The sequence below is a fragment of the Echeneis naucrates genome, chromosome 24 (genome assembly GCF_900963305.1).
Source record: "Echeneis naucrates chromosome 24, fEcheNa1.1, whole genome shotgun sequence".
NCBI lineage: Eukaryota > Metazoa > Chordata > Actinopteri > Carangiformes > Echeneidae > Echeneis > Echeneis naucrates.
This window is the reverse complement of record NC_042534.1, coordinates 2,943,024-2,962,404: the sequence shown is the minus strand read 5'-3', so window position 1 is coordinate 2,962,404 and position 19,381 is coordinate 2,943,024. Positions and strand designations below refer to the sequence as shown.

At 41.5% G+C, this 19,381-nt stretch overlaps 1 protein-coding gene across 2 annotated transcripts; it reads right to left on the bottom strand.

Annotated features, from left to right (window-relative positions):
* Positions 1-1,183: 1,183 nt before the first annotated feature.
* Positions 1,184-18,047, bottom strand: LOC115037861 (uridine-cytidine kinase-like 1). 2 transcript variants are annotated; one of them, XM_029496620.1, is made up of 15 exons: positions 17,935-18,047; positions 15,504-15,712; positions 12,976-13,082; positions 11,998-12,168; positions 10,601-10,672; positions 7,924-8,113; positions 7,667-7,728; positions 6,370-6,386; positions 4,307-4,405; positions 4,008-4,101; positions 3,719-3,781; positions 3,394-3,516; positions 2,718-2,825; positions 2,459-2,615; positions 1,184-1,320 (listed from the first exon to the last, which is right to left on the bottom strand). In XM_029496620.1, exons 1-15 carry the CDS (start codon positions 18,021-18,023, stop codon positions 1,244-1,246), a joined length of 1,638 nt encoding a protein of 545 aa, XP_029352480.1. In that variant the 5' UTR covers positions 18,024-18,047; the 3' UTR covers positions 1,184-1,243. The 2 variants fall into 2 exon arrangements, with proteins under 2 accessions (XP_029352480.1, XP_029352481.1); XM_029496621.1 differs by lacking the exon at positions 17,935-18,047 and adding an exon at positions 15,124-15,206 and having other exon boundaries at positions 15,504-15,700.
* Positions 18,048-19,381: the final 1,334 nt, after the last annotated feature.

Here is a 19,381-nt window from a genome sequence, read left to right as displayed (position 1 = left end):
AACTGTGGAAGAAATCAAGGACATGTGGGAGCCCTGTTTATCACACTAACGTCATTAAAAGCAGATGTGAGGATTTCTTTAAGTGGTGGTTAAAATATTCATCAACGATCACATCATCAACTGTCTTTTACTATAATGTCAGTCATTATCTGATTATGTCCATTAATGTGTCCACAGCTGGAGTTCTAGTACACAGATATTAATAAACATTTAAACCTTCTTATTACAACATTACAGAGTATCATCACAGCTTTTTAAATGCGTAGATTTTTTTGTATAAATACTAAATGAAATTCAGAAAGGTTTGGCAACGAGATTAAAAATAAAATATAAAATCTAAACAAAAACTTCTGGAGTATTATCGTTCAAGTAGGAGTCATTGTCGTCCCTTTCAGTGAGAGCTGCCTGAGGAAACAGATTCAGAACGGTGCAGATGCAGCAGCACTGATAATTCTGACGAAAAGCTTCGAACTAAGAAGGAAAAAGACGCCAAACGACTTCATAAAGACAATATATGACACCAACAACCGAGATCATGACCCGTCCTAACAGATCGGTGAGTTCACGTCTTTGTGCAAAGTCAGATCATCGCTGATCAGACGCGGTTTGTCCGGAGTTCCCACACCCGAAGTACAGCGTTGATAACGAACCATCACTCAAGCTTAATCTTCCCCCCTCCCGCTGGACTTTTCCCAGCACTGTTATATTTACAATTTCTGACCTCGGAAGGCTGAAAGAAGATTTTTCAGGCTCCTGCAGTAAACTGACGATGCGTCGGGTCAAAGCTTCAGAGCCTGTGTCTCAGCAACAAAAACACATTACTGACAACGCCAGCGACATTATAATCAATCTTCTTTCTCAACAGGTAGCATTCGGGCATGCAGGGGAGTAATTACAGCGTGGTGTGAAAACATTTGGAAGCTGATCCAGAGGGCGGTGAGTCTGTGTCATATCGTACATTCCAGTATCCTGCAGGAGAGGTAACACTTTGAACTTTGATGTTTGAACTTTAAACGCTGCTCTAAGCACAAATGGGGAAGTATCCATCCATGAGCTCCTCACTGACCCGACACTGACCTCTCTGAGCAAGAAGCAGTTCACGCCACATCGCCGCAGTGTTCAGGGCGTCGCCGTCGGAGCCGTGCAGGCGAAGAGCAGCGAGGGATGAGAGAGGGACTAGTCAGTGTTTTAGATGGATAAGTGCTTTTGTAACGACCCTCCGTGTCCCCGATCAGCCCCGTCCTCAGAAGTCCATCCCTTCATCACTTTCACACCAGTCTGACGGAGCGTCGGTGCCAAAGTAACGATCTCCAAAATTACCTTTCAGATGAGAAAGTGAAAAGAAAACTGCAGCTGGTGAAACGAGACAAATGATCCAGACGGTTCTTTGTGTTTTATTATTATTTTTTTTTTCTTCTACACAAGATGCAGACCTGCAAAGAATTTCAGCTCATACATTATACAACCTATACTACATGGTGTAAAGGATCTGTCCCCTTTTAATGTCTGTTTTATTGTTCGATGCGTCGATTTGATTATTACAGGAAAACCCAGATGTGATGAGTTTCCCCATCAGGGCTTCCTGTTGCAGACCAGAAGTAGACCCAAATCTGGTTATCTACTGTGGTCCAGCTTCTTTTTCTATCAGACTCAAGATTAATTACTGTGTGTGTGTGTGTGTGTGTGTGTGTGTGTGTGTGAAGTAGCACTATGTGGCACGGCAGGACTTTATATTCTAATGTTTGTCTGTATTTTTCCACGTTGTCCTGTAAAGTACACCAAGTTAAATGAGTCACACTACATATCTCTTTAGAAATCGGGCCTCTCCAGTACTGAATGTTTGAAGCCAACACTGATATTTTGAGCTGCAAAACATGTCTGATCAGGATCCTTCATAGTTATTTCTCAAGAATTGTTTCCATGATGTGCAACTGAGGGTTATATTTGCATTTCTAAGTGATGGTGACAGTGTTCGTACGAGCAGTTGCTCTGACATCCCTCTGTGATTCAGTGTTGATTTACATTTGAAAAACTCTACTGGTGGATGCATACATCACCTTTATCACCTATTGTTAAGATCTCCCACTGGCTGCCAATAAAGGTGAAAGGAAACTCATAAACCTCAGCAGTAGCAAGCATAAGAGAGCTGTTGAGCTCTAACAGAACTGCAAGGTCAACGAGGTCGTTTAAGGGCCCAGACCGACCTGTTCAGGTCTTAAAACTGCCTTTACACTCTGGAGCTATATCCTTTTGTATGTCTGAGGTTTTCTGGAAATGTACTTTATTTTTTCTGCAGCATTTCATAGTTTTCTAGTTAGTTTGGTCTACGTATTTTCCCCTTACATTTAAAACGATGTGCGAAATTTTCAATATATTTATTGGAAACTTAACTCTCCCAGATGATGAAATGAGGTTTGTGTTTTGAGAGAGGAAAAAGGAGTAAAGGAAACGTGCTCACCGATGCCAGGTATGATGTGGAACTGGTCGTTGACCTCCTTGTCCACAGCCGTGGTGATGATACGGACTTTAGGGAAAGCGTAGGCCACCGAATGCACTCCCATCTCTGCCATGAGCAGGGACAACAGGAAGATCTTATCCTCTGCTACATCATGGTCCTTCACAGAGGAAAACAGCCAGAAAGAGAGAGAGGAGGAGGCCACTTAAAACATTTCATCCAATTTAGAAAGAGGACCAGCTGAGGAGCTGTGAGGACCAACCAGCAGCACTCTGACAGCCATCAGAGCAGCAGCTCCGGTCGACACGGTGCTGTCCATCAGGATGACGTAGTCCTCACTGATGTCTTTAGGCAGACGAAGGTAGTGAAGCTGCAGGAAGGAGACAAGTTGGTCACTAACAGCTAAAATCATCAAAAGACTGGAAGAAAAAAAAAAACAAAACAAAACAAAAAAACCCCCACAAAAGGTAGAATATGAGTTAAATTATTATCAATTAATAAAATGTTGTTGAATGTGAAGAGGGAGGAAAAAGTCTGTGTGAGGGACAGAATAAATTTAGAAATCTAAACACCGGAAGATCCAAAGAAAATCACAACCAAACCCAAGCTGTGGATGAAGAAGCTGTACCAACAACTGGATGATAAAACTTTTTGTTGTGGTTTAGATTCTGGAAACTTTAGCGCTTAAGTGAATATTGCTATATTCTGCAAAACCGCATTGAAAATCACTTTCGTTAGAAAAAGAACGCGTGCACAGCTGACGAGACGCCCTGATTTGAGGCTTAGCTGCAGCTTCATGGCAGTTTGTTATTAAACTTTAAAAGTCACTGGTTTCAATGTCATCACGCTCAGCTTTCCCAGAAATGATTTTACTCTGTGAGGCATTACTTCCATACTCGGCCCTGCTGTATGTAGGCTGAAACCTAAACCTCACCGACCTCTGGTTCTCCGGTGTCGTGGTTGGTCTGGATGAGGATCTTTCCCAGTCTGATGTCCTTACACACAGCCATCAGAGCCTGCTCCATGGTCTCTCCTGCTCTCAGGATGGACACTCCAGTGATCTGCGCAAACACACCAGAGGAAATTGGCCGTCAGATTTTCTTGAAAACCTGAGTGAAACAATTTTTCCAGGAGCTCAGAGACCAAACAACCTTTCGTCATTCTGCTGCAGCCTCCTAACTGTGTGATTTTTAATGGCTGACTAACACGTACAGTTGGGGATTATACAAGCTTGGTGATCAGCAGGTCAACCAGGTGACTTACCCGGTTACCACTCAGCCTTTTGCCCTCGTAAACGCCGCCCTGAGGCGTCTCCACTGACACCGGCTGGATTTAGGCAAAGGGAGAAAGAGAGCAACTGAAAACAGCATCTTTCTAAAATTCACCCGTTAACGGGACGTCAGAACAGATTCATGCTGGTTCCACACAAAAAAAGCCGGGTTATTACTGAACGACGTTGAACAGACGCTGTTCAGGCCAACCTTCACACTCTCCTGAGAGCACGAGGTCAGTTAATAATATGCAGACTGTTCCCACAAACACAACTACTCACCTTGAGAGGCAGGAAGGACAGGGCGTGTTCGATCAGGAGCCTCATTAATCTCTTGGAGTAGAAGATAAACTCGTCTCGGTTTGTCTCCTTGTTTCTGCAAACACACAAATGACAGAAGCGAATGGGACAAAGAGTCTCTTTGGTAAAAAAAAGTTAAGAGCTTGACGCACACTGGTGAATAAAAGTCAGAGCCAGCTTGATTTTAATTATTCTGTTAGTTTTGTTCACATCCCCATCTTTTCTTTTCTCAGATTTTGAGCCATTTTAAGAGGATGCTCTTTGTGAAAGTGTGTTCTGACCTGATGATGGTGTGCATGCCGCGGACCTGTGGCGTGCTCTCCATCACACTGAGGGTTTTGGGTAAAGGCTGACCCTGATGAGCCGAGGCCAGAGCCGACCTGTGCCGAACACACACATACACAAGTTCATAAAGACACTAACATCTGGGACAAAGCAACACACTGGAACAACAGACTTCAGGATTCACTTATTCAAACACTCTCCTGGTTTAGTTCAGGAACTTATTGGTTTCCTTGATTTATTTATAATTTTGCCACTTACATTTAGACCAAAACTTTCCGTTTTGACATATTTAATATTTTGTTGAATGAAGTGATCAGCTGTCTGTAAATATGAGATTTCTTCACATCTGACATGTAGATTATCTTCAATACAGAAAAAGGTGAAAATTGTAAAAACTGTCTTTGACATGACCAACTACAACTGCTGAAAGGGAAGAGACATTAGCGCCTTTTTGCAATATTAATTCATATTAATTAAAATTAAATTAATTAAAAAGCGATTAATTGAGTTTAGCTGGTATTAATTAATTATTAAAGGCTTACTGATAGCAGATATCAGCCATGCACTGTGAAGCTCATTAAAACAAAAATTAAAGTGGCAGTTGTCCTGCGTCAGGTCACTGTGACCCCGTAAACAGCCTCTAAAAAAACCCAGCTAATTCATCAAAGACGAGCCACTGAGGTAAACACAGAATGTTGTTGGCTACCTGCTGTGCAAAAGCAGATTACAGCAGATTGCTTCACTCAACAGGGGCTGATTTCACAAAGATTTTGACTGTGGCTCCAGTTCTTCAGCTAATATAAGACAAACTGAACCTCCGTCTTCCAGTTCTTATTAAATGAAACAAAGCCAAAGCTAACCTGGGGGGCTGCGCTTGGCCAGATCTTTGGGCACAACAGAATTTGGGGTTTTTATAAATGTGAGGCGTTCGAATCAGTGAAGTCTAACACACAGTATCTTTGTGCAACTGGCCCCAGATGATGAGTTGGTGTTAGATAAGCAGCCATGACCTAAAGGCAAATGATCATGCATCTCTATTTAAGTGATAAGACAAAGTGAACAACCAATGTGAATATTGTATATTACTGCAAAAGCAAGCTGGCCTATCTCCACAGTTACTGCCAGCTAATTTCTCATTGTGCCACCATCTTAATTAGAATGCATGCATTTAATGTTATAGATGTCAGATAAGACTTTTGTTAGCATGTAACAGCTGGTCTACGGTTTGCTGCATGCTCTTGCAAATTAGTTAAATGTTTTTCTGCCACATCTTTAATATTTTATCCAAAAGCTTTGTTCATAACAACCATCACGTTGGCTTAATTCATTCAGTTAAAGGGGGCAAAGCAGAAAGGCCTGAGTGCATAAAGACTACAAAAACTGCACTTTAAAAACTACAGAACTAAAGGAGGATGCAGGAGGGGAGCCTCACATATCCCAGCGTAGTTTCCTCTGAAGAAGATGACGGATATTTGGTGAAATAAAGCGATTAAAAATGAGGAGAGGGAGAAGAAAGAGAAATAAAGGAAGAAACAATAGACAAGAAGAAAGGAGAAAAAATGAAAAAGAGAAAGAACAGCATTAAAGCAGTGAAACAGCTGCACTACATCACTGCTGAGCAACAGTGGGCAAACACTGGAGAGCAGCTCAGATCAATTTATCTCTTTGGTCCGGTCATTGTAAGATCTCCCTTTAACAGGCTGCTTCAGAGTAAAAATATTCCAATCTGCCCAGTCTGGCAACATTTTAGTGTGGCTGTGTGAACTTGGCCTGTTCGAGATGTAGATTCATCCAGTGTTTAAAACACTCAGGGTGTTAATGGGGCTCTAAGAGAACCAGGACGGCCCTTCGGCTGCCTCATTTCTTAGAATTGACGACGGTATTTGTGGAAGACTGACTGGTTTATAAGTTAATGAGCAAAATTCACACAAAAAACAAAACACTTTGTTTCTAAGAGAACAGAGCAAGACAGAGCAGAAGGAGAAGAAGACAGAGTACAAGAAGGAGGCGAAAGATGAAGGAATTAAAAAAAAAAAAAAAAAAGCACTGACAGTCGTACCTCACATTGATCTCACGCTGGAATGGTTACACAGCATTCAGCCAGGCAAGGAGGGAGGGGGAGGTCGAGCACGCACAAGAAGAAACACATCCAAACACACACACACGCATATATGTGAGTGTGTGCAAACAGCAAGACAAAAAAAGACACCATGAGAAAGAATTACCTGCAAAATAAAAACACCTAAAACAATTTCAAACATTTAAAGCTAAATAAATGTTTGTTAAAATCTGAGATTCTACAAATTCAGCTTTTTGAAGTGAATTTGCTTCTCCATGTTACGTAATTAACACGTTCTGCTTGAACATATGAAATATGTGAAATATTAAAAAACCTGCCGCTCATTGTGTCTTTTGTGAATGTTTCCTTCCCTGAAGTGTGACCCTCCCCCAGCTGATGAATCCAGTAGAAGAATTTGACCGTCATTTACCTTTTTCCACCAGCAGAGGGGGGGGGGGGGAGTGGCTACAGAAATACCTTCACTTCACTGTCACATCAGAGAGAAACAGCGAAAACTGAAAATTTATTTACTGTGGAAACAACTGAGGACTCAGTTTACATATCTGAGATTAACCACATCGTCCCTTCATCACTGAGAAAAGCACACAAGCACACTCATATTAGAAGAAAGATTATAATAAAAAGTTGGAAAAACAAATCTACGTAGCAGATTTTTAAAAAGGGTTTCTCATTCTGATAAATTTCAGAGCCGTCAACACAAAAATAAATTGTGCTACTGATGAATGAGGTGGATTTATGGTGACATTCAGAGATTCATCTGAGCAACAGAATCATGTTTTACTTACATATATAATGTAATATAATGTATTTGCCCTCTGAAGTTTCAAGCCCAGTCGTCAGGAGTTGTTGCCTTTACAGACCATGTTCACACTCTTCCACACTTTTATGTTCTTATCAAACAGGAGCAGGACAGCTTTCTAAGCTTTAAGAAACTTATTCGATGAGCACATTGACAGTGTTTTCTGCCAGCTCTAAGATGCCACAACACTGGAGCCGTTTAGCAGCAAACAGTGGAAAAATGTTAATAATATTGATCATTTTGAAGATCAAATGTTTCGTCTGTTGTGCTTAAATTCATCTTGCAGCAATAACCGTAGATGATAGAAAATAAAATGTATATAGTTTTATCAGCAAATTGTAAAGCTGAGGCAGCAGTTTGCCTCCCAAAAAAACCTCTTACACTCCGAACAAAGGGTGGAGAAAACCAAAAGAAAGACTAAATGTTTTCAGCTAAATCAATGAAATCCTGAAAGAAATACTAAATGAGAAACTGTACCTTCTCCAGCTGACTGTGAACGTGCTGAACAATCAAATCCAGCGCAACAAAGTTCTCTCCGCCTGCAAATTACACAAGTTTAAGACACACAAACAGCTTACTTTGTCAAGAAGAAACGTATTTATTCCTAAAAAACATTTAACATTAAACTGGTATTAAAGTGTTTTATCAAAACTAAAAACTATGCTTGTGAGCAGTACCAGGTGAGGAAAGCGTACATGTACATGAAGCGGAACGAATGGAACTTGACCACTGACCTCTGGGCACCACGATGTCGGCGACCTGCACTGTGGGCTCGATGTACTGCTCAAATGCTGGCTTTACAAACTTATTGTACTGTTTAATGATGCCACTGATGTCTCGCCCACGCTGTGAAATGTCCCTCTTCAGCCGCCGTATCAAACGGATGTCCGAGTCGGTGTCCACAAACACCTTCATGTCCAAAAGCTAGAGATGGAAAGTCAGGGAGAGAAGTTCTCTGATAAATCTGAAATCTTTTTCTTCATCTGCTTCATTTCCACATATCATAAAGACAAAATATCTTAGATACCGCAGAGACCAACAACACTCACAGGAGACAACAAAGCCATTTTTGATCCAGTTATTAAGGGTAGTATCACCTTCACTGAAATATATACACAAATAAAAACGTTGATAAGTTTTGTTGGTCGTGTGGAGAGCAGGATTTATAGGCCGCTGAATCTGCAACACATTTCTTAATTTCTTCATTTATGATCCGTTATGACACATTTATCCGACTGATCAGACTGAAGCTGTGTTGCTGGCATTGCTTTGCTGCACTGTGAGGAGTCGGGAAGTCAAAGCTGAAACGTGACGCTGTGTTCAGGAGACGTCAGTCACCAACATGGCTGATGTGTCCACTGAGCTCCATTAAACTGAACCTGAACTCAGCAGAAACCAGGAAAAGGAAAAAAAATAAAACAAAAAAAAATTTGATGAGACAGCATCTCAACAGAGGAGCAACAAGAAAGAGGAGGCAGCTTCACACTCACCAAGAACTACTGATGACTGGTGAACTTAAAAAGGGGCGGGGTGGGGGGGTTGAGAGTGATTTAGATGACAGCGGGGACATAGGAATAACTCAGTCGCACAACAAGCCAGTGAACTCTGTCTGCTGTAAATCTGACTAACCGACCAACACAAAGATGGCATGTTGCTGGATAAGCACAGCTGTCAGCCTGTGGAGAGACAGGAATGAGGATGGGACTGTTTCCAAAGGTCAAACAGCAACACTGAGGCTGCACATCATTTTCTAAGCTGCTCCAACAGGAACGCCAGCACACTGAGAAATGGAAAACACTAAATTTAGTTTGTATGGCTCTTTTTATTGAAGCTCTTTCTATTGAGAGCATGTATTTACATCTGGGAAGGAGTGTTACTAACTTAGTTACTACCAACTTTTCTATAAACCAAAGAAAAATAACAATCCTTTCAGAAGTCTGAGCAGATACACAATCTCTGAGTTTAGGACAGCACTTTTATTTTATAACTCTGCAATTTCTTTTTTCTTTATGTCTTTTTGTGAGACCTGTGATTTTCTGATGGTGAGTTGATGAACTTTAAGAGCTAATACAGTTTTTAGTTTCAACAACATTTGCTGCAAACACAACGTGTGTAAGGTCTGCTGACAGCCTGCAATCAATTAGAAAAAGAAACAATGGAAACAAATAAAAACACCTGACCAGGTAAATTAAGGTTGTAGATTCAATTTGCAGTTTGTTAGGTTCACCTGACTGAACCTAATACCGTCTAATTCAAAAGTCTTGCAGTAAATCCTCCTTAATGAAGGTTATAAGGCTCAGTTTGTACTGAAAGTGTTTAGATCGCTGTTAATTCAACTGTGTGATCACTCTGCAGGCTGCAGTTTGTACACAGAGGCGATGCCGTTATTTTAGCCTGATGTAAATGAGGTGGACAAACGTAATATCTGCATATCACACCACGACATTTAGTGGCTCCAAAACTGCAGCCTCCAAACTCAGTTAAAGGTTTGAATGCAGAAGCACCTTCACGGAGGCGGCTTTATAGCAACACTGGTGGATGAGGCTGCGGTAGCTTTAGATAGGTGTTCCTTGTAAAACACCAACTGGGTGGGCCTCAGTATCTCTGCTTCTTCAGCCAAATCTCTCCATTAGCATATCAGATGCAGCTTTAATTGACTTCCAATTCCAAGAATGGACAAAGACCATAATTAATCACTGCGGACACTGAATGTTATTCACCCAAACAGAAGGTAATCAACTACACAGCTGGGTCTCTGGGGAGGCTGCCCGCCTTATCGCTACGGCCCAGCTCACACAGAGCCCCCCCCCCCTCGGTTACAAAAACCTGAACAGCAGCAGGACCGGCCATAAAAGACCACTCCTCCTCACTGCATATGGATTTCCTGACTCTCTACAGCAGAATGAATCGTCTCCACATGACCAGTGTCTGCTTATAGAGCTCTACTCATATTATTAAAGATAATCAAATCCAATGTCTGCAAGTTGGAGAGCAACACTGATGTTCGATATTTAACAAAAACACGAGACCTAATTGCTTGTTTTATGTAATTATCTTGACGTAGATAAACTGCAGTTATCTCACCTAATTTCCTTCCTCTGAATCAGAAGATTTAACACAATATTAATCTTTTTTTTTTTTTTTGCCCCAGAGCTGACAGAGTCATTAATCAGGTCTGACACTGCCACTGAAGAACACAAAAAAAAAAAAACCTGATCCCAATCAGACCTTCTGGCAGCGTCAAACATATTAAAGCATTCAAACTAATTTGAAGCCACCGTTTTGGTTTAGAAACGGTGGACTGATTCATGGAGTCCTGCTGGAGATGATGAAATGTCAGCAGCTCACTTTGGTCACTGTGGGTCTCCTTTGTATTTGGAGATGAATGTGTAGTGGTGAAGCTGTTCTTACCTTCAGAAGCTCTTTGTTGGCGAAAGCCAGGATGCCCTCAAAGATGACAACATTAGCCCCGTAGACCGTTTTCTGTTATCAATAAATACATGTGAATTAAACAGAGGCCTGATGAAGATAAAGCTTTCAACAGAAGAAACAGGAAAACAAATACTGCAAAAAATTGGTGCACGACAAAAACAAGCATGTTCACAGTGTCATCAAAAATGTTAACAGTTTGATGCAATGCAGATTTTTCTGTTAATATTCCAAATCATTGATCATTAGCTGAGGAGAGTGAGCATTATGTTCCAGTCGTGTTCATGTGTTCAAAATACAAACAAAACAGTGGCTGATTGGTTAAAAAAAAAAAGTCTCTAAAGCTCAGTTAGTGGTGGAGAACTCATCAGTATCAGCAGCTTACAAAAAAAAAAAACACAGAAACCAGCAGCTCATGTTCTAATGTTATCTGATAAATCTGATCATACACCTGCTTTACTACCCAGAGCAGCAACTGTGTGTGTGTGTGATTAATCAATGCCTCAATCAAAGACAAGATGATGCTGAGTCTGTCACAATCCTATTACCTTCCTCTGACCAGCTTCATGCTAAAGTCAATGGACTGAACACTCAGGTATTGATTTTGAGGGAGAAAGAGAGAGAGAGAGAGACAAAACAAGGGGAGAGAGCGAAGTGGAGAAAGTGAATCTTGAAGAAACAGATGAGTGTTTATTGATTTGTGTATTTCCTTGCTCTTTGGTAAGAGATGATTTAGCGAGTCTTTAACATGTTTAAGTGTTGGCGCCTCAAAGAGAGCGAGAGAGGTGACCCCCAGCTTTACTACAGAAGAAGAAACCAGCGCTCGACCACGTCCTCTTGTTCTTCCACAAAACTGGATGAATCAGAGAGTGGATGCAGCCCGCAGCTGGTCGGCACTCTGAGCTCTCTGCAACCTCGGGAGCCCGAGGCTTAATTACATCCAGCACAGTACAAAAGGCACATAAAATGATCTGAGAGTCACGATGATTCGTCATGATAGGCGATTTCCCGCATGGTGTTGGTGCCCTTCAGCCATGAAATTACATTGCAAAGAAATAGAGAGGAGTTGTCAGAGTACTACACTGCCAGATTGATTCTTCACAATGAGTCTGGTGTGTATGTGTTGGGGGGGGGACTTCTGCTCTTTGCTTGGGTTAATGTCCTGTACACTAAATCCTTAATAATTAGCAAATTAGCAGGCAGCTCAATTGGCATCAGCTCAGATAACTAATATATCCCCGGGGTGGGTAACATTACAGAAGTCGAGCTTGTCGTAGCTTAGTCATAACAAAGTGGTGTGATACAGACACCTTCACTCAAAGCCTTACATCCTGCTGATGAGGCCCCAGCGGGTACAAAAAGTGTGACGCTGGTCTTACCCATTCTTTGCGTCTGCAGTGAGAGGTGAAGTCGTACACCGGCACTTTGATGCTTTTGCCTTTTTTCAGCTTCCTGAGGACAGTGACCAGCAACTCAAAGTCGAAGGCATCAGGGTGGTCGAAGTTATACTCGTTTTTGGCTGCCAGCTCCTGCTCTTCTTTGTTCAACACCTGGAAACACCAAGTGACAAGAAGTTTGTCAAGATTCAGGACTGAAGATTGAAATAAATGGGCTGATGCTCCGTTGGTTACAGATATTTTTAGTCTCAAGTGCCTTAGACTTATTCAAGTGAGGTGCTGCAGAAAGCAGGTTTCTCTTCTCTTTAGGAATTAATGTGATCACGAAACAGTGTTTGATGCCTGAAGATGCAAGAGCTGACAAAATTAATAAAATCTCTTAAAAAAAACTGATTCTCAAAATAGAAAAACAACAAACAAAATCACCTGACTGCCTTTAGTGTCTACTGAAGGTAAAGTCAAAACATACTGAAAAAAAATCTGCTTTTACTTTAGTTTAAAGGAGGCTCAACAGACCAGAATGTAAAATATTAAAGCTGCCAGAATCCTGCCATGCTATAAATCACTATATATTTACTGTACACAGGGTTTGTGTGAGTGTCCGTGACAGAAACAATACTGACAATGGGTTGTTTTAAAGATAACACACATCCGAGATCTACCAGTGTCGCGAATCAGACTGGAGTTTTCCTTTAATAACGAACCGTACCACTCATTTCACTCACGGCTGTGAACATCATGCACAACTACAATGGATCCACAGAGACATGCGGAGATAATGGACTCAGTGTGGATTCAGTGAGAAGCCACTGACCTCTGGTCTCAAAGGACAGCTGCCTGTAATTAGTACAAACTATGGTGTTACTTCCAAATGTTCTAATTAAAGCTGTTGACGTGCTGGAATCCCTGCTTGTTAAAAGCTTGTTTGGATTTTAAATTTCATTAGTTGGAGTTTAGCACCTTGTAGAAGGAGTCCATGGAGAGGAGAACCACCCAGGGAACGTCCAGAGCTTCGATGATCTTATTAGCTACTGTGGTTTTACCAGAGGCGCTTCCTCCACACAGACCTGCGAGAGGAAAGCACATAAAGCCACAACTGTTACCAGCAGACTGGAAAATCTGCAGCACATTTAAATACAACACAAATTAAACAACATCTGTTCCGTTCGGGGAAGACAGCAGTGATTTTCACACAGGAAGTCCCACTTCTTGATAGTGACGCATGCAAATAGATGAATGTAAAAATATACCTAATCTACTGCAATATCAAAAAATCATCACACAAAAGATGCTGGAAGAAGAAAATACCACTTTGTTTTTAAAATAACTGAAGTAATAACTCTTTCTTTTCTCTCAGTCAACTGTTCCTGCTGTAATTTAAAAGCTCATCACTTCAATAAATCAGTTTCAGGTCATCTGCCTTTAGCAGTTGAATGTGCCACTCTAAAAAACAAGCACAATTAAAAAAACAGAATAATACAGTGAGTTTCTCACTGACCTTCATGATGCACGGAGAAGTGAAATCATTTTACAAAGTCCACATTCAAACTAAGCATGCATCCTTTTCCCACTTGTACAGTCACTGTACCTTCTACTATATTCTACTATGAGACCAGGTCCAGCCTGCATCCTTTTAGTGTAGCCTCGCAGAGTAAATAATGTCAGGAAAGTTTATGACGAGGAGCCGCAAGAAGATGACGACCAACATCAGAATGCTCCTTCAGAAGAAAGAGCCTCTACAGCTGTATTATCTCTGCTGGTGCACTGCAGTCGCTGTGAAGGTGGAGCTGCCACACCCACATGGGCGCACACACCACCTGGAACGCTTAAACATTTACGCCCACACAGTCTCACAAACGCTGCCAACTTGAGTTTTGACAAACCAGCGACACAAAGGTGAAAACACAGGGATTGAAATAACTCCCTACATGCACAGCAAGAATTATTACAGCCAATATAGTTGACTCATAGTAACCCTGAATGCATCATATAAAAGTAGCATCCTTGGTTTCAAACCAAGCAATATATCCCATCATGCATTGCTCTCATGGTGAAAGACCAAAAAGAGTGGAGAAAAGACCCCAAGTACTGTCTAAAAGTGTTTGTGTGACGTCTCCATAGGGACACATTATCCCAGTTCAGCAGTTATTTCTATTCACTGTGCTTCAATAGTAAATGTGACAAAAAGGAAAAAATGTCAGTGTCAACCATTTTCGCTTGGCGCTACAGTCCGAAACTCAAGAAACTCCAAATGGTGGCACCAGCTCCACAGACGCAGGAAGGATAAAATAAAAGTTAGTGTGGCGCCTCTCCCTCGGGATAAAGACCACAACAGCAGCCCTTCAGGACAAAAATCCAGGGAACTAGGACAGGCCGGCTGGGGAAGGGATGAAATTGTTGCAAGCGGCAGTGTTGTTTGTATGCATGGAGCTACTTCTGAGGCTTAAACAACTCTCAATTAAGTGTTGGGATGTTTGTTGTTTTTTTTTTTTTTTTGCACTGATAAGACCCATCAATGACAAAACTGCTGACAGGGAAACGGAGGAAAAAAAACAAAAGCAGTGCCGCTCATTTCTATGTGTGATTACAGCACCGGAGCAGTAATAGAAATAACTGATTAGACTTGTTTAATGGTAGATTCAGCATGGATGACGAATTCAGCGCGTTACACTCAGCGATGTCTGGCCACTGAAACGGCAGATAAAGCCTCCTTTTCTATTAGCAATAAAAAGCAGACAGTGAGACAGCAGTGACCTCTGGTATATTTCTGTTCATTCAGCTATCCATCTTTTTTCTTCTTTGCTGCCATTTCTTTATCTTTTATCCCCTCAGGCTGCCTCGTCACTGGTGCCCCTAATGTTGGTTTTCGCTCTCAGGTCGTTCTCGGTCCAGCTCCCTGCTGTTGCAGAGTCTGGTCCTTCAAGCTGGATCCTCTTCGACCACAGTACAGCAGAGTGTGAGATTGTGACCAGTCACCGTGGCCCATTGACAATGACAGACTGCCTGCTAAAGATAATGTCCACCGCTCTCTGCACACATTCCCATTCATGCCAACGTGATGTGTTTAATCACAGTACACTGGGTGCATGAACGTCAACACACACACACATTTGCTGCGCCATGCTGCCGCCGCTGCTGCTGCTGCTGCTGCTGCTGGGACGGTCGTGTCCTGAGGCAGATTTTTCACTGTGCTGATCAACAAGATGGAGGTCATGTTATAAAGAAGGAATCCAAAGAATCATCAAAAATATTCCCTCACAAGCTGATTGTTGAGGAAAACTTCACTTTGATTAAAATAAAACTAGTTTGAAGGCTCTTTCCTCTTTTACTGTTATAGGATTTTTATCTTACATTTGAGTTTTACTTATATTTGACCTGTCACATTACAGATGTCTGATTAACTCAACTCTAAGGGGTCAGTGAGCATCCTCTTGCTATTTTAACCAAAGCGGTTGTGACAGGTCAGGGTTTCCTCCTCGTGCTCTCACCTATGACAAAGGCCTCTTTGAAGGTCGTCCCGGTGACGTTGTACCATGGTGGTCTGCCGGCAGTGTAGATGGTCCGCTTGTTGGTCCTCAGCAGAGGCGGCTCTGTCTTGGACTGGCTCGTGGTCCGTTTCCGCGGCGATAAGGACGGGGTCAAAGGGCAGCGGTGCACACGGTTTGAAAGGCCATCCAAGGAGTCGTCCCCGCTGCCACTGAAATAAAACAACAGATGTCCCAGTCAGTCAGCAGCAGTTTGTTCTTCAATTACAAACGATTAGGTGCAGCCTGTAGATCTGTGACTCCCTGCATCTTGAATTTTAATATTGTGTGTATGTGTGTCGCCATCAGAGATGCCTTATCAGCTCATAGTTGGCCCCCTGCTGCTGCTCCAAAACAGACAATTCAGTCATTTGAAGGTATCTGAAGGCTCCTCAAAGCTAAATGTGAGGCAGAACAAAGTTGGTTCTGTCCAATCATAGCCAACCAAAGTTAGTAATCTATAAGTGGAAAGAAACTTGGTGCCAATATTTAAGCAAAGGGCCCAAATGTGAGCGTTTGAAGCCTCCTTTTAACTTTAAAGGCCTTGCAGATGCTCTTCTGTCCTGCAGAGAGTTTCAGAGGGAGTGCGTGACCTCCAGCATCCCTCTCTCTCTCTCCACAGTGATGCTTCTCTGCTGTCGGTGCAAGTGAGGGGGAGGAAGGGAGAACTTGCCAACCCTCCCCAGGAAATCACACCGCTGGCCTGGACACAGCGTGACACAAGGTGGGGGGCCCCAATTCACATGAGTAAGGCTGTCATCACTTGGCTGGGACATTTTGTTACTGCTTGCCAACGGCACTGAAGTTCCACAATGACTTTCATTTTTCACGTCTAGCAATTTGATGCTGGTTTGATTACCCATTAACATGAACACTTCAAAACTCTTCATGAAGGTGAAACACTGGGTCATTTAGCTGAGCTGACTGAAATGCTACCTGCTCCTCTTCATTGTCCAACCTCTGCAGAGTGAAATGATTCAAATAGTAAATGTGCTGAATGGTAGATTGCAACAACTCAAGCGAGTCACTTGTGCAATAAACAGTTAGTCTCATCATCAGTTCATCTGCAAACTATTTTCTTTATTAATAATCTTTAGAGTTATAGTCCTGCAGAGTCAAAGGTAACAGTAAATTAGTTTTGCTGCTCCATAAGTATTTTAAATACAATCAGCTGGAGTGACAGTAATATATTTGAAACTGAAAATGAAAGTTGAGGAACGGCTGCCAACTCTCACATCTGAAAAGCTTGAAGAGACAATTACATTAAAAATAGCATCTTGTTAACTTTCTGTTGATTGTCTGATCAAGTTTTAATCTCCACAGAGCGGTTCAATCCTCAGAGCCTCTCTAAATCTGTCAAAGTGTCTGGACACGTATGTGTAAGTGTTGCAGAAAACAAAAGTAATCTTCCTTCTCTAATTCAGTATAATGCACTCAAGTTTACGGCCAAAACACGTTTTTTTAACATTTCAACATGTAAGGAACTATCCGGTCCTCTCAGGTTTCCTTACAGCTCAACACTCAGAAAGTGTTCAGGTTTTATGGCTCAATCAATCAACTTTGAAAGTACACAACTTTTCAAACAAAATAAACAGTGAAGCACAAAGTTCTTTGCAGAGTAAAAGATATATTGAAATCTTGGTTTCCATTTTAGAGGAAATACTTTTTGTTAATCAGCATTTTTTATTTTGTATTCTGGCTCATTTGTTGACTCCTAATATGATTAGCTTGTCCAACTCCAAGCCACAATGCTGACAAGACAACATCTGAATAATTCACAAGTTAATCTCTCTGTGGCCTGCATTTATGCTTGACCTAATCCTGTGAAAGTTGTGAAGGGAGCTGCGTGTCATTACGGAGTCAGGAAGAACTCCGTTCAGCTTTCTGTCAAATCTGCGCACACGGCTGCAGAGACGTGCAGAGACGTGAAGCGTCTCTGCAACAAAAACCGAGTCGGGACGCGTCTGTCCGTGTCTCACAGCTGATGTTTAGCTCAGCCGAACTGACCGGGACATGCTGAAACGCCGTGGAATCACTTTTCATCGAGTGAAATCATTCAAAAAAAACAGGAGAAAAAGAAGAAACGGGAAAATTTCCAGCGAGGTCCGTCAGAAGCTCCTGATAATGAAAAGCACGAACAGACGTTAGCTTTAGCTTTATTCCACCAGGCGGTGTCTCAGCGGTGTTTTCGGCTGATTTGGCCGTAAAGCCAGCTGTGGTTGTGTGTCTGTCTGTGTTGTCACCGTCTCTGGATCTTTTGTTCACCGCAGCCATGCCGACTCAAAGCCTGTAGCAGCTAGCCGGCTAGCGGCGTTAGCTCGCTGCTCTGAGCCGCCTCTCCGCACTCGAACCCGAAAAAAAAAAAAAAAACTCTCCTGCCGGTGCTCTCACATACCTGTCGGACCGTAACATGGCCCTGTCGTCCCCCATCCCTTCGTCCGTCCGCCCTTCTTCCAGCTTTTTGTCGCTGCTCGTCGCTTCCATGTCGACTCGACTCGGCGCGGCGCGGAAACCAAACACCGGCGGCGTCATGACGTCAGAACACGTACGCCGATGCCGCGTTTTTGGGTAAAAAAACAAAAAACAAAAAACGCGCTGAAACTTCCGCTGGCTGAAATTTCCCCTAATTCTTATCTTTATTATCTTTATGTTGTGTTATATTTATTTTAAAAATGAATGAATGGAATAAAATCTATACACCCTCTGGTCAGCCCTCAGTCTTTTTCATGAAGCACGACAGTTTGCTGTCAGAAAGTGTCCAATTTGTGGAAAATTAAGGGATAGAGGAAATAATGACGAGATTCAATCAGCTGATTAATTCTACTAAAAATAGTATTCATGTGAAATTCAGCCCGCTAAGTATGACACCTGTAACAGAAATACAAAGTAGGCAGTTTGAACTGGTTGGTATTTTTTTTTTTATATAATTTGTTAAGGTCAAAAATGTAAAATAAATAAATAAATAGATGGAATAGATGGATTAGGCTACATACCTTCCTTTCTATTTGACTTGAGCTACTTGAAAACTGGAGCCCACTAATTCATTATATTACACTGATAAAAGGAATCAGAAGCCAGGGGCCAAATCCTTTCAGCTAAATGATTCCATCAGGAAAAAAAACAAAACAGCTTTCTAAAACATGTTCTTCTTTTAATTAAGTTTAAGAGATTCCTTTCGTGGAATCAGAAAGTCATCACACAGCAGACACCTTTGTAATGTAACTGATGAATTGATGAGTGTTTCATGTTTGTAAAAGAAAAAACAAAACATAATTCTATTTATTTTGTGCCCAATACTTTTCAACATATTTATTTGTCATCCTGATTGGATTTATGTTGCCACAATATCTTCTTAGATATTATTTTACCATTTCAGGCTTTTGCTTTAAAATTTTATACTGAAAAATGGCATTTATATAGTTTCAAATGTGGGACTATGTATTTTTCATGGTCTTGTGGCACTTCAGTCTTCAGCTCTAAAAATGCTTGAAATTCTCTTCTTCTATCTGAGATGGATAAAATGAAACTTTAATTGAGTCCAAGATTATACCTTGATTTATCTTTGTGTGTCTCTTATCTTTGAAAAGCAGAGTGGTGTTTCTGCCATAATTCTTATTTTTAATCTGTGATAACATTAACTTTCATGTTGGCATAAATCTAAAGGTCTTTTCATATCAAAATATTCACAGCAAAATTAAAACCAGAGCTTCAAATATCTGCACATTTCTCACCAACACCTGCAGTGGGAAGAAGCTCCCTGCTTTATTTTAATATGTTTATGTTTAATAGATGTTTTTTTTTTTTTTTTATGTGACATATAACAGCAGGATTGATTTTCCTTC

Excerpts from the sequence above, each read along its gene's own strand:
- LOC115037861 (XM_029496620.1), bottom strand. The coding sequence starts at position 18,023 with ATGGAAGCGACGAGCAGCGACAAAAAGCTGGAAGAAGGGCGGACGGAC. Across the intron at positions 13,083-15,503 it reads CAAAGAGGCCTTTGTCATAG|GTCTGTGTGGAGGAAGCGCC; the intron begins GTGAGAGCACGA and ends TTCCTCTCGCAG. Across the intron at positions 8,114-10,600 it reads CCAACAAAGAGCTTCTGAAG|CTTTTGGACATGAAGGTGTT; the intron begins GTAAGAACAGCT and ends TTCCATCTCTAG.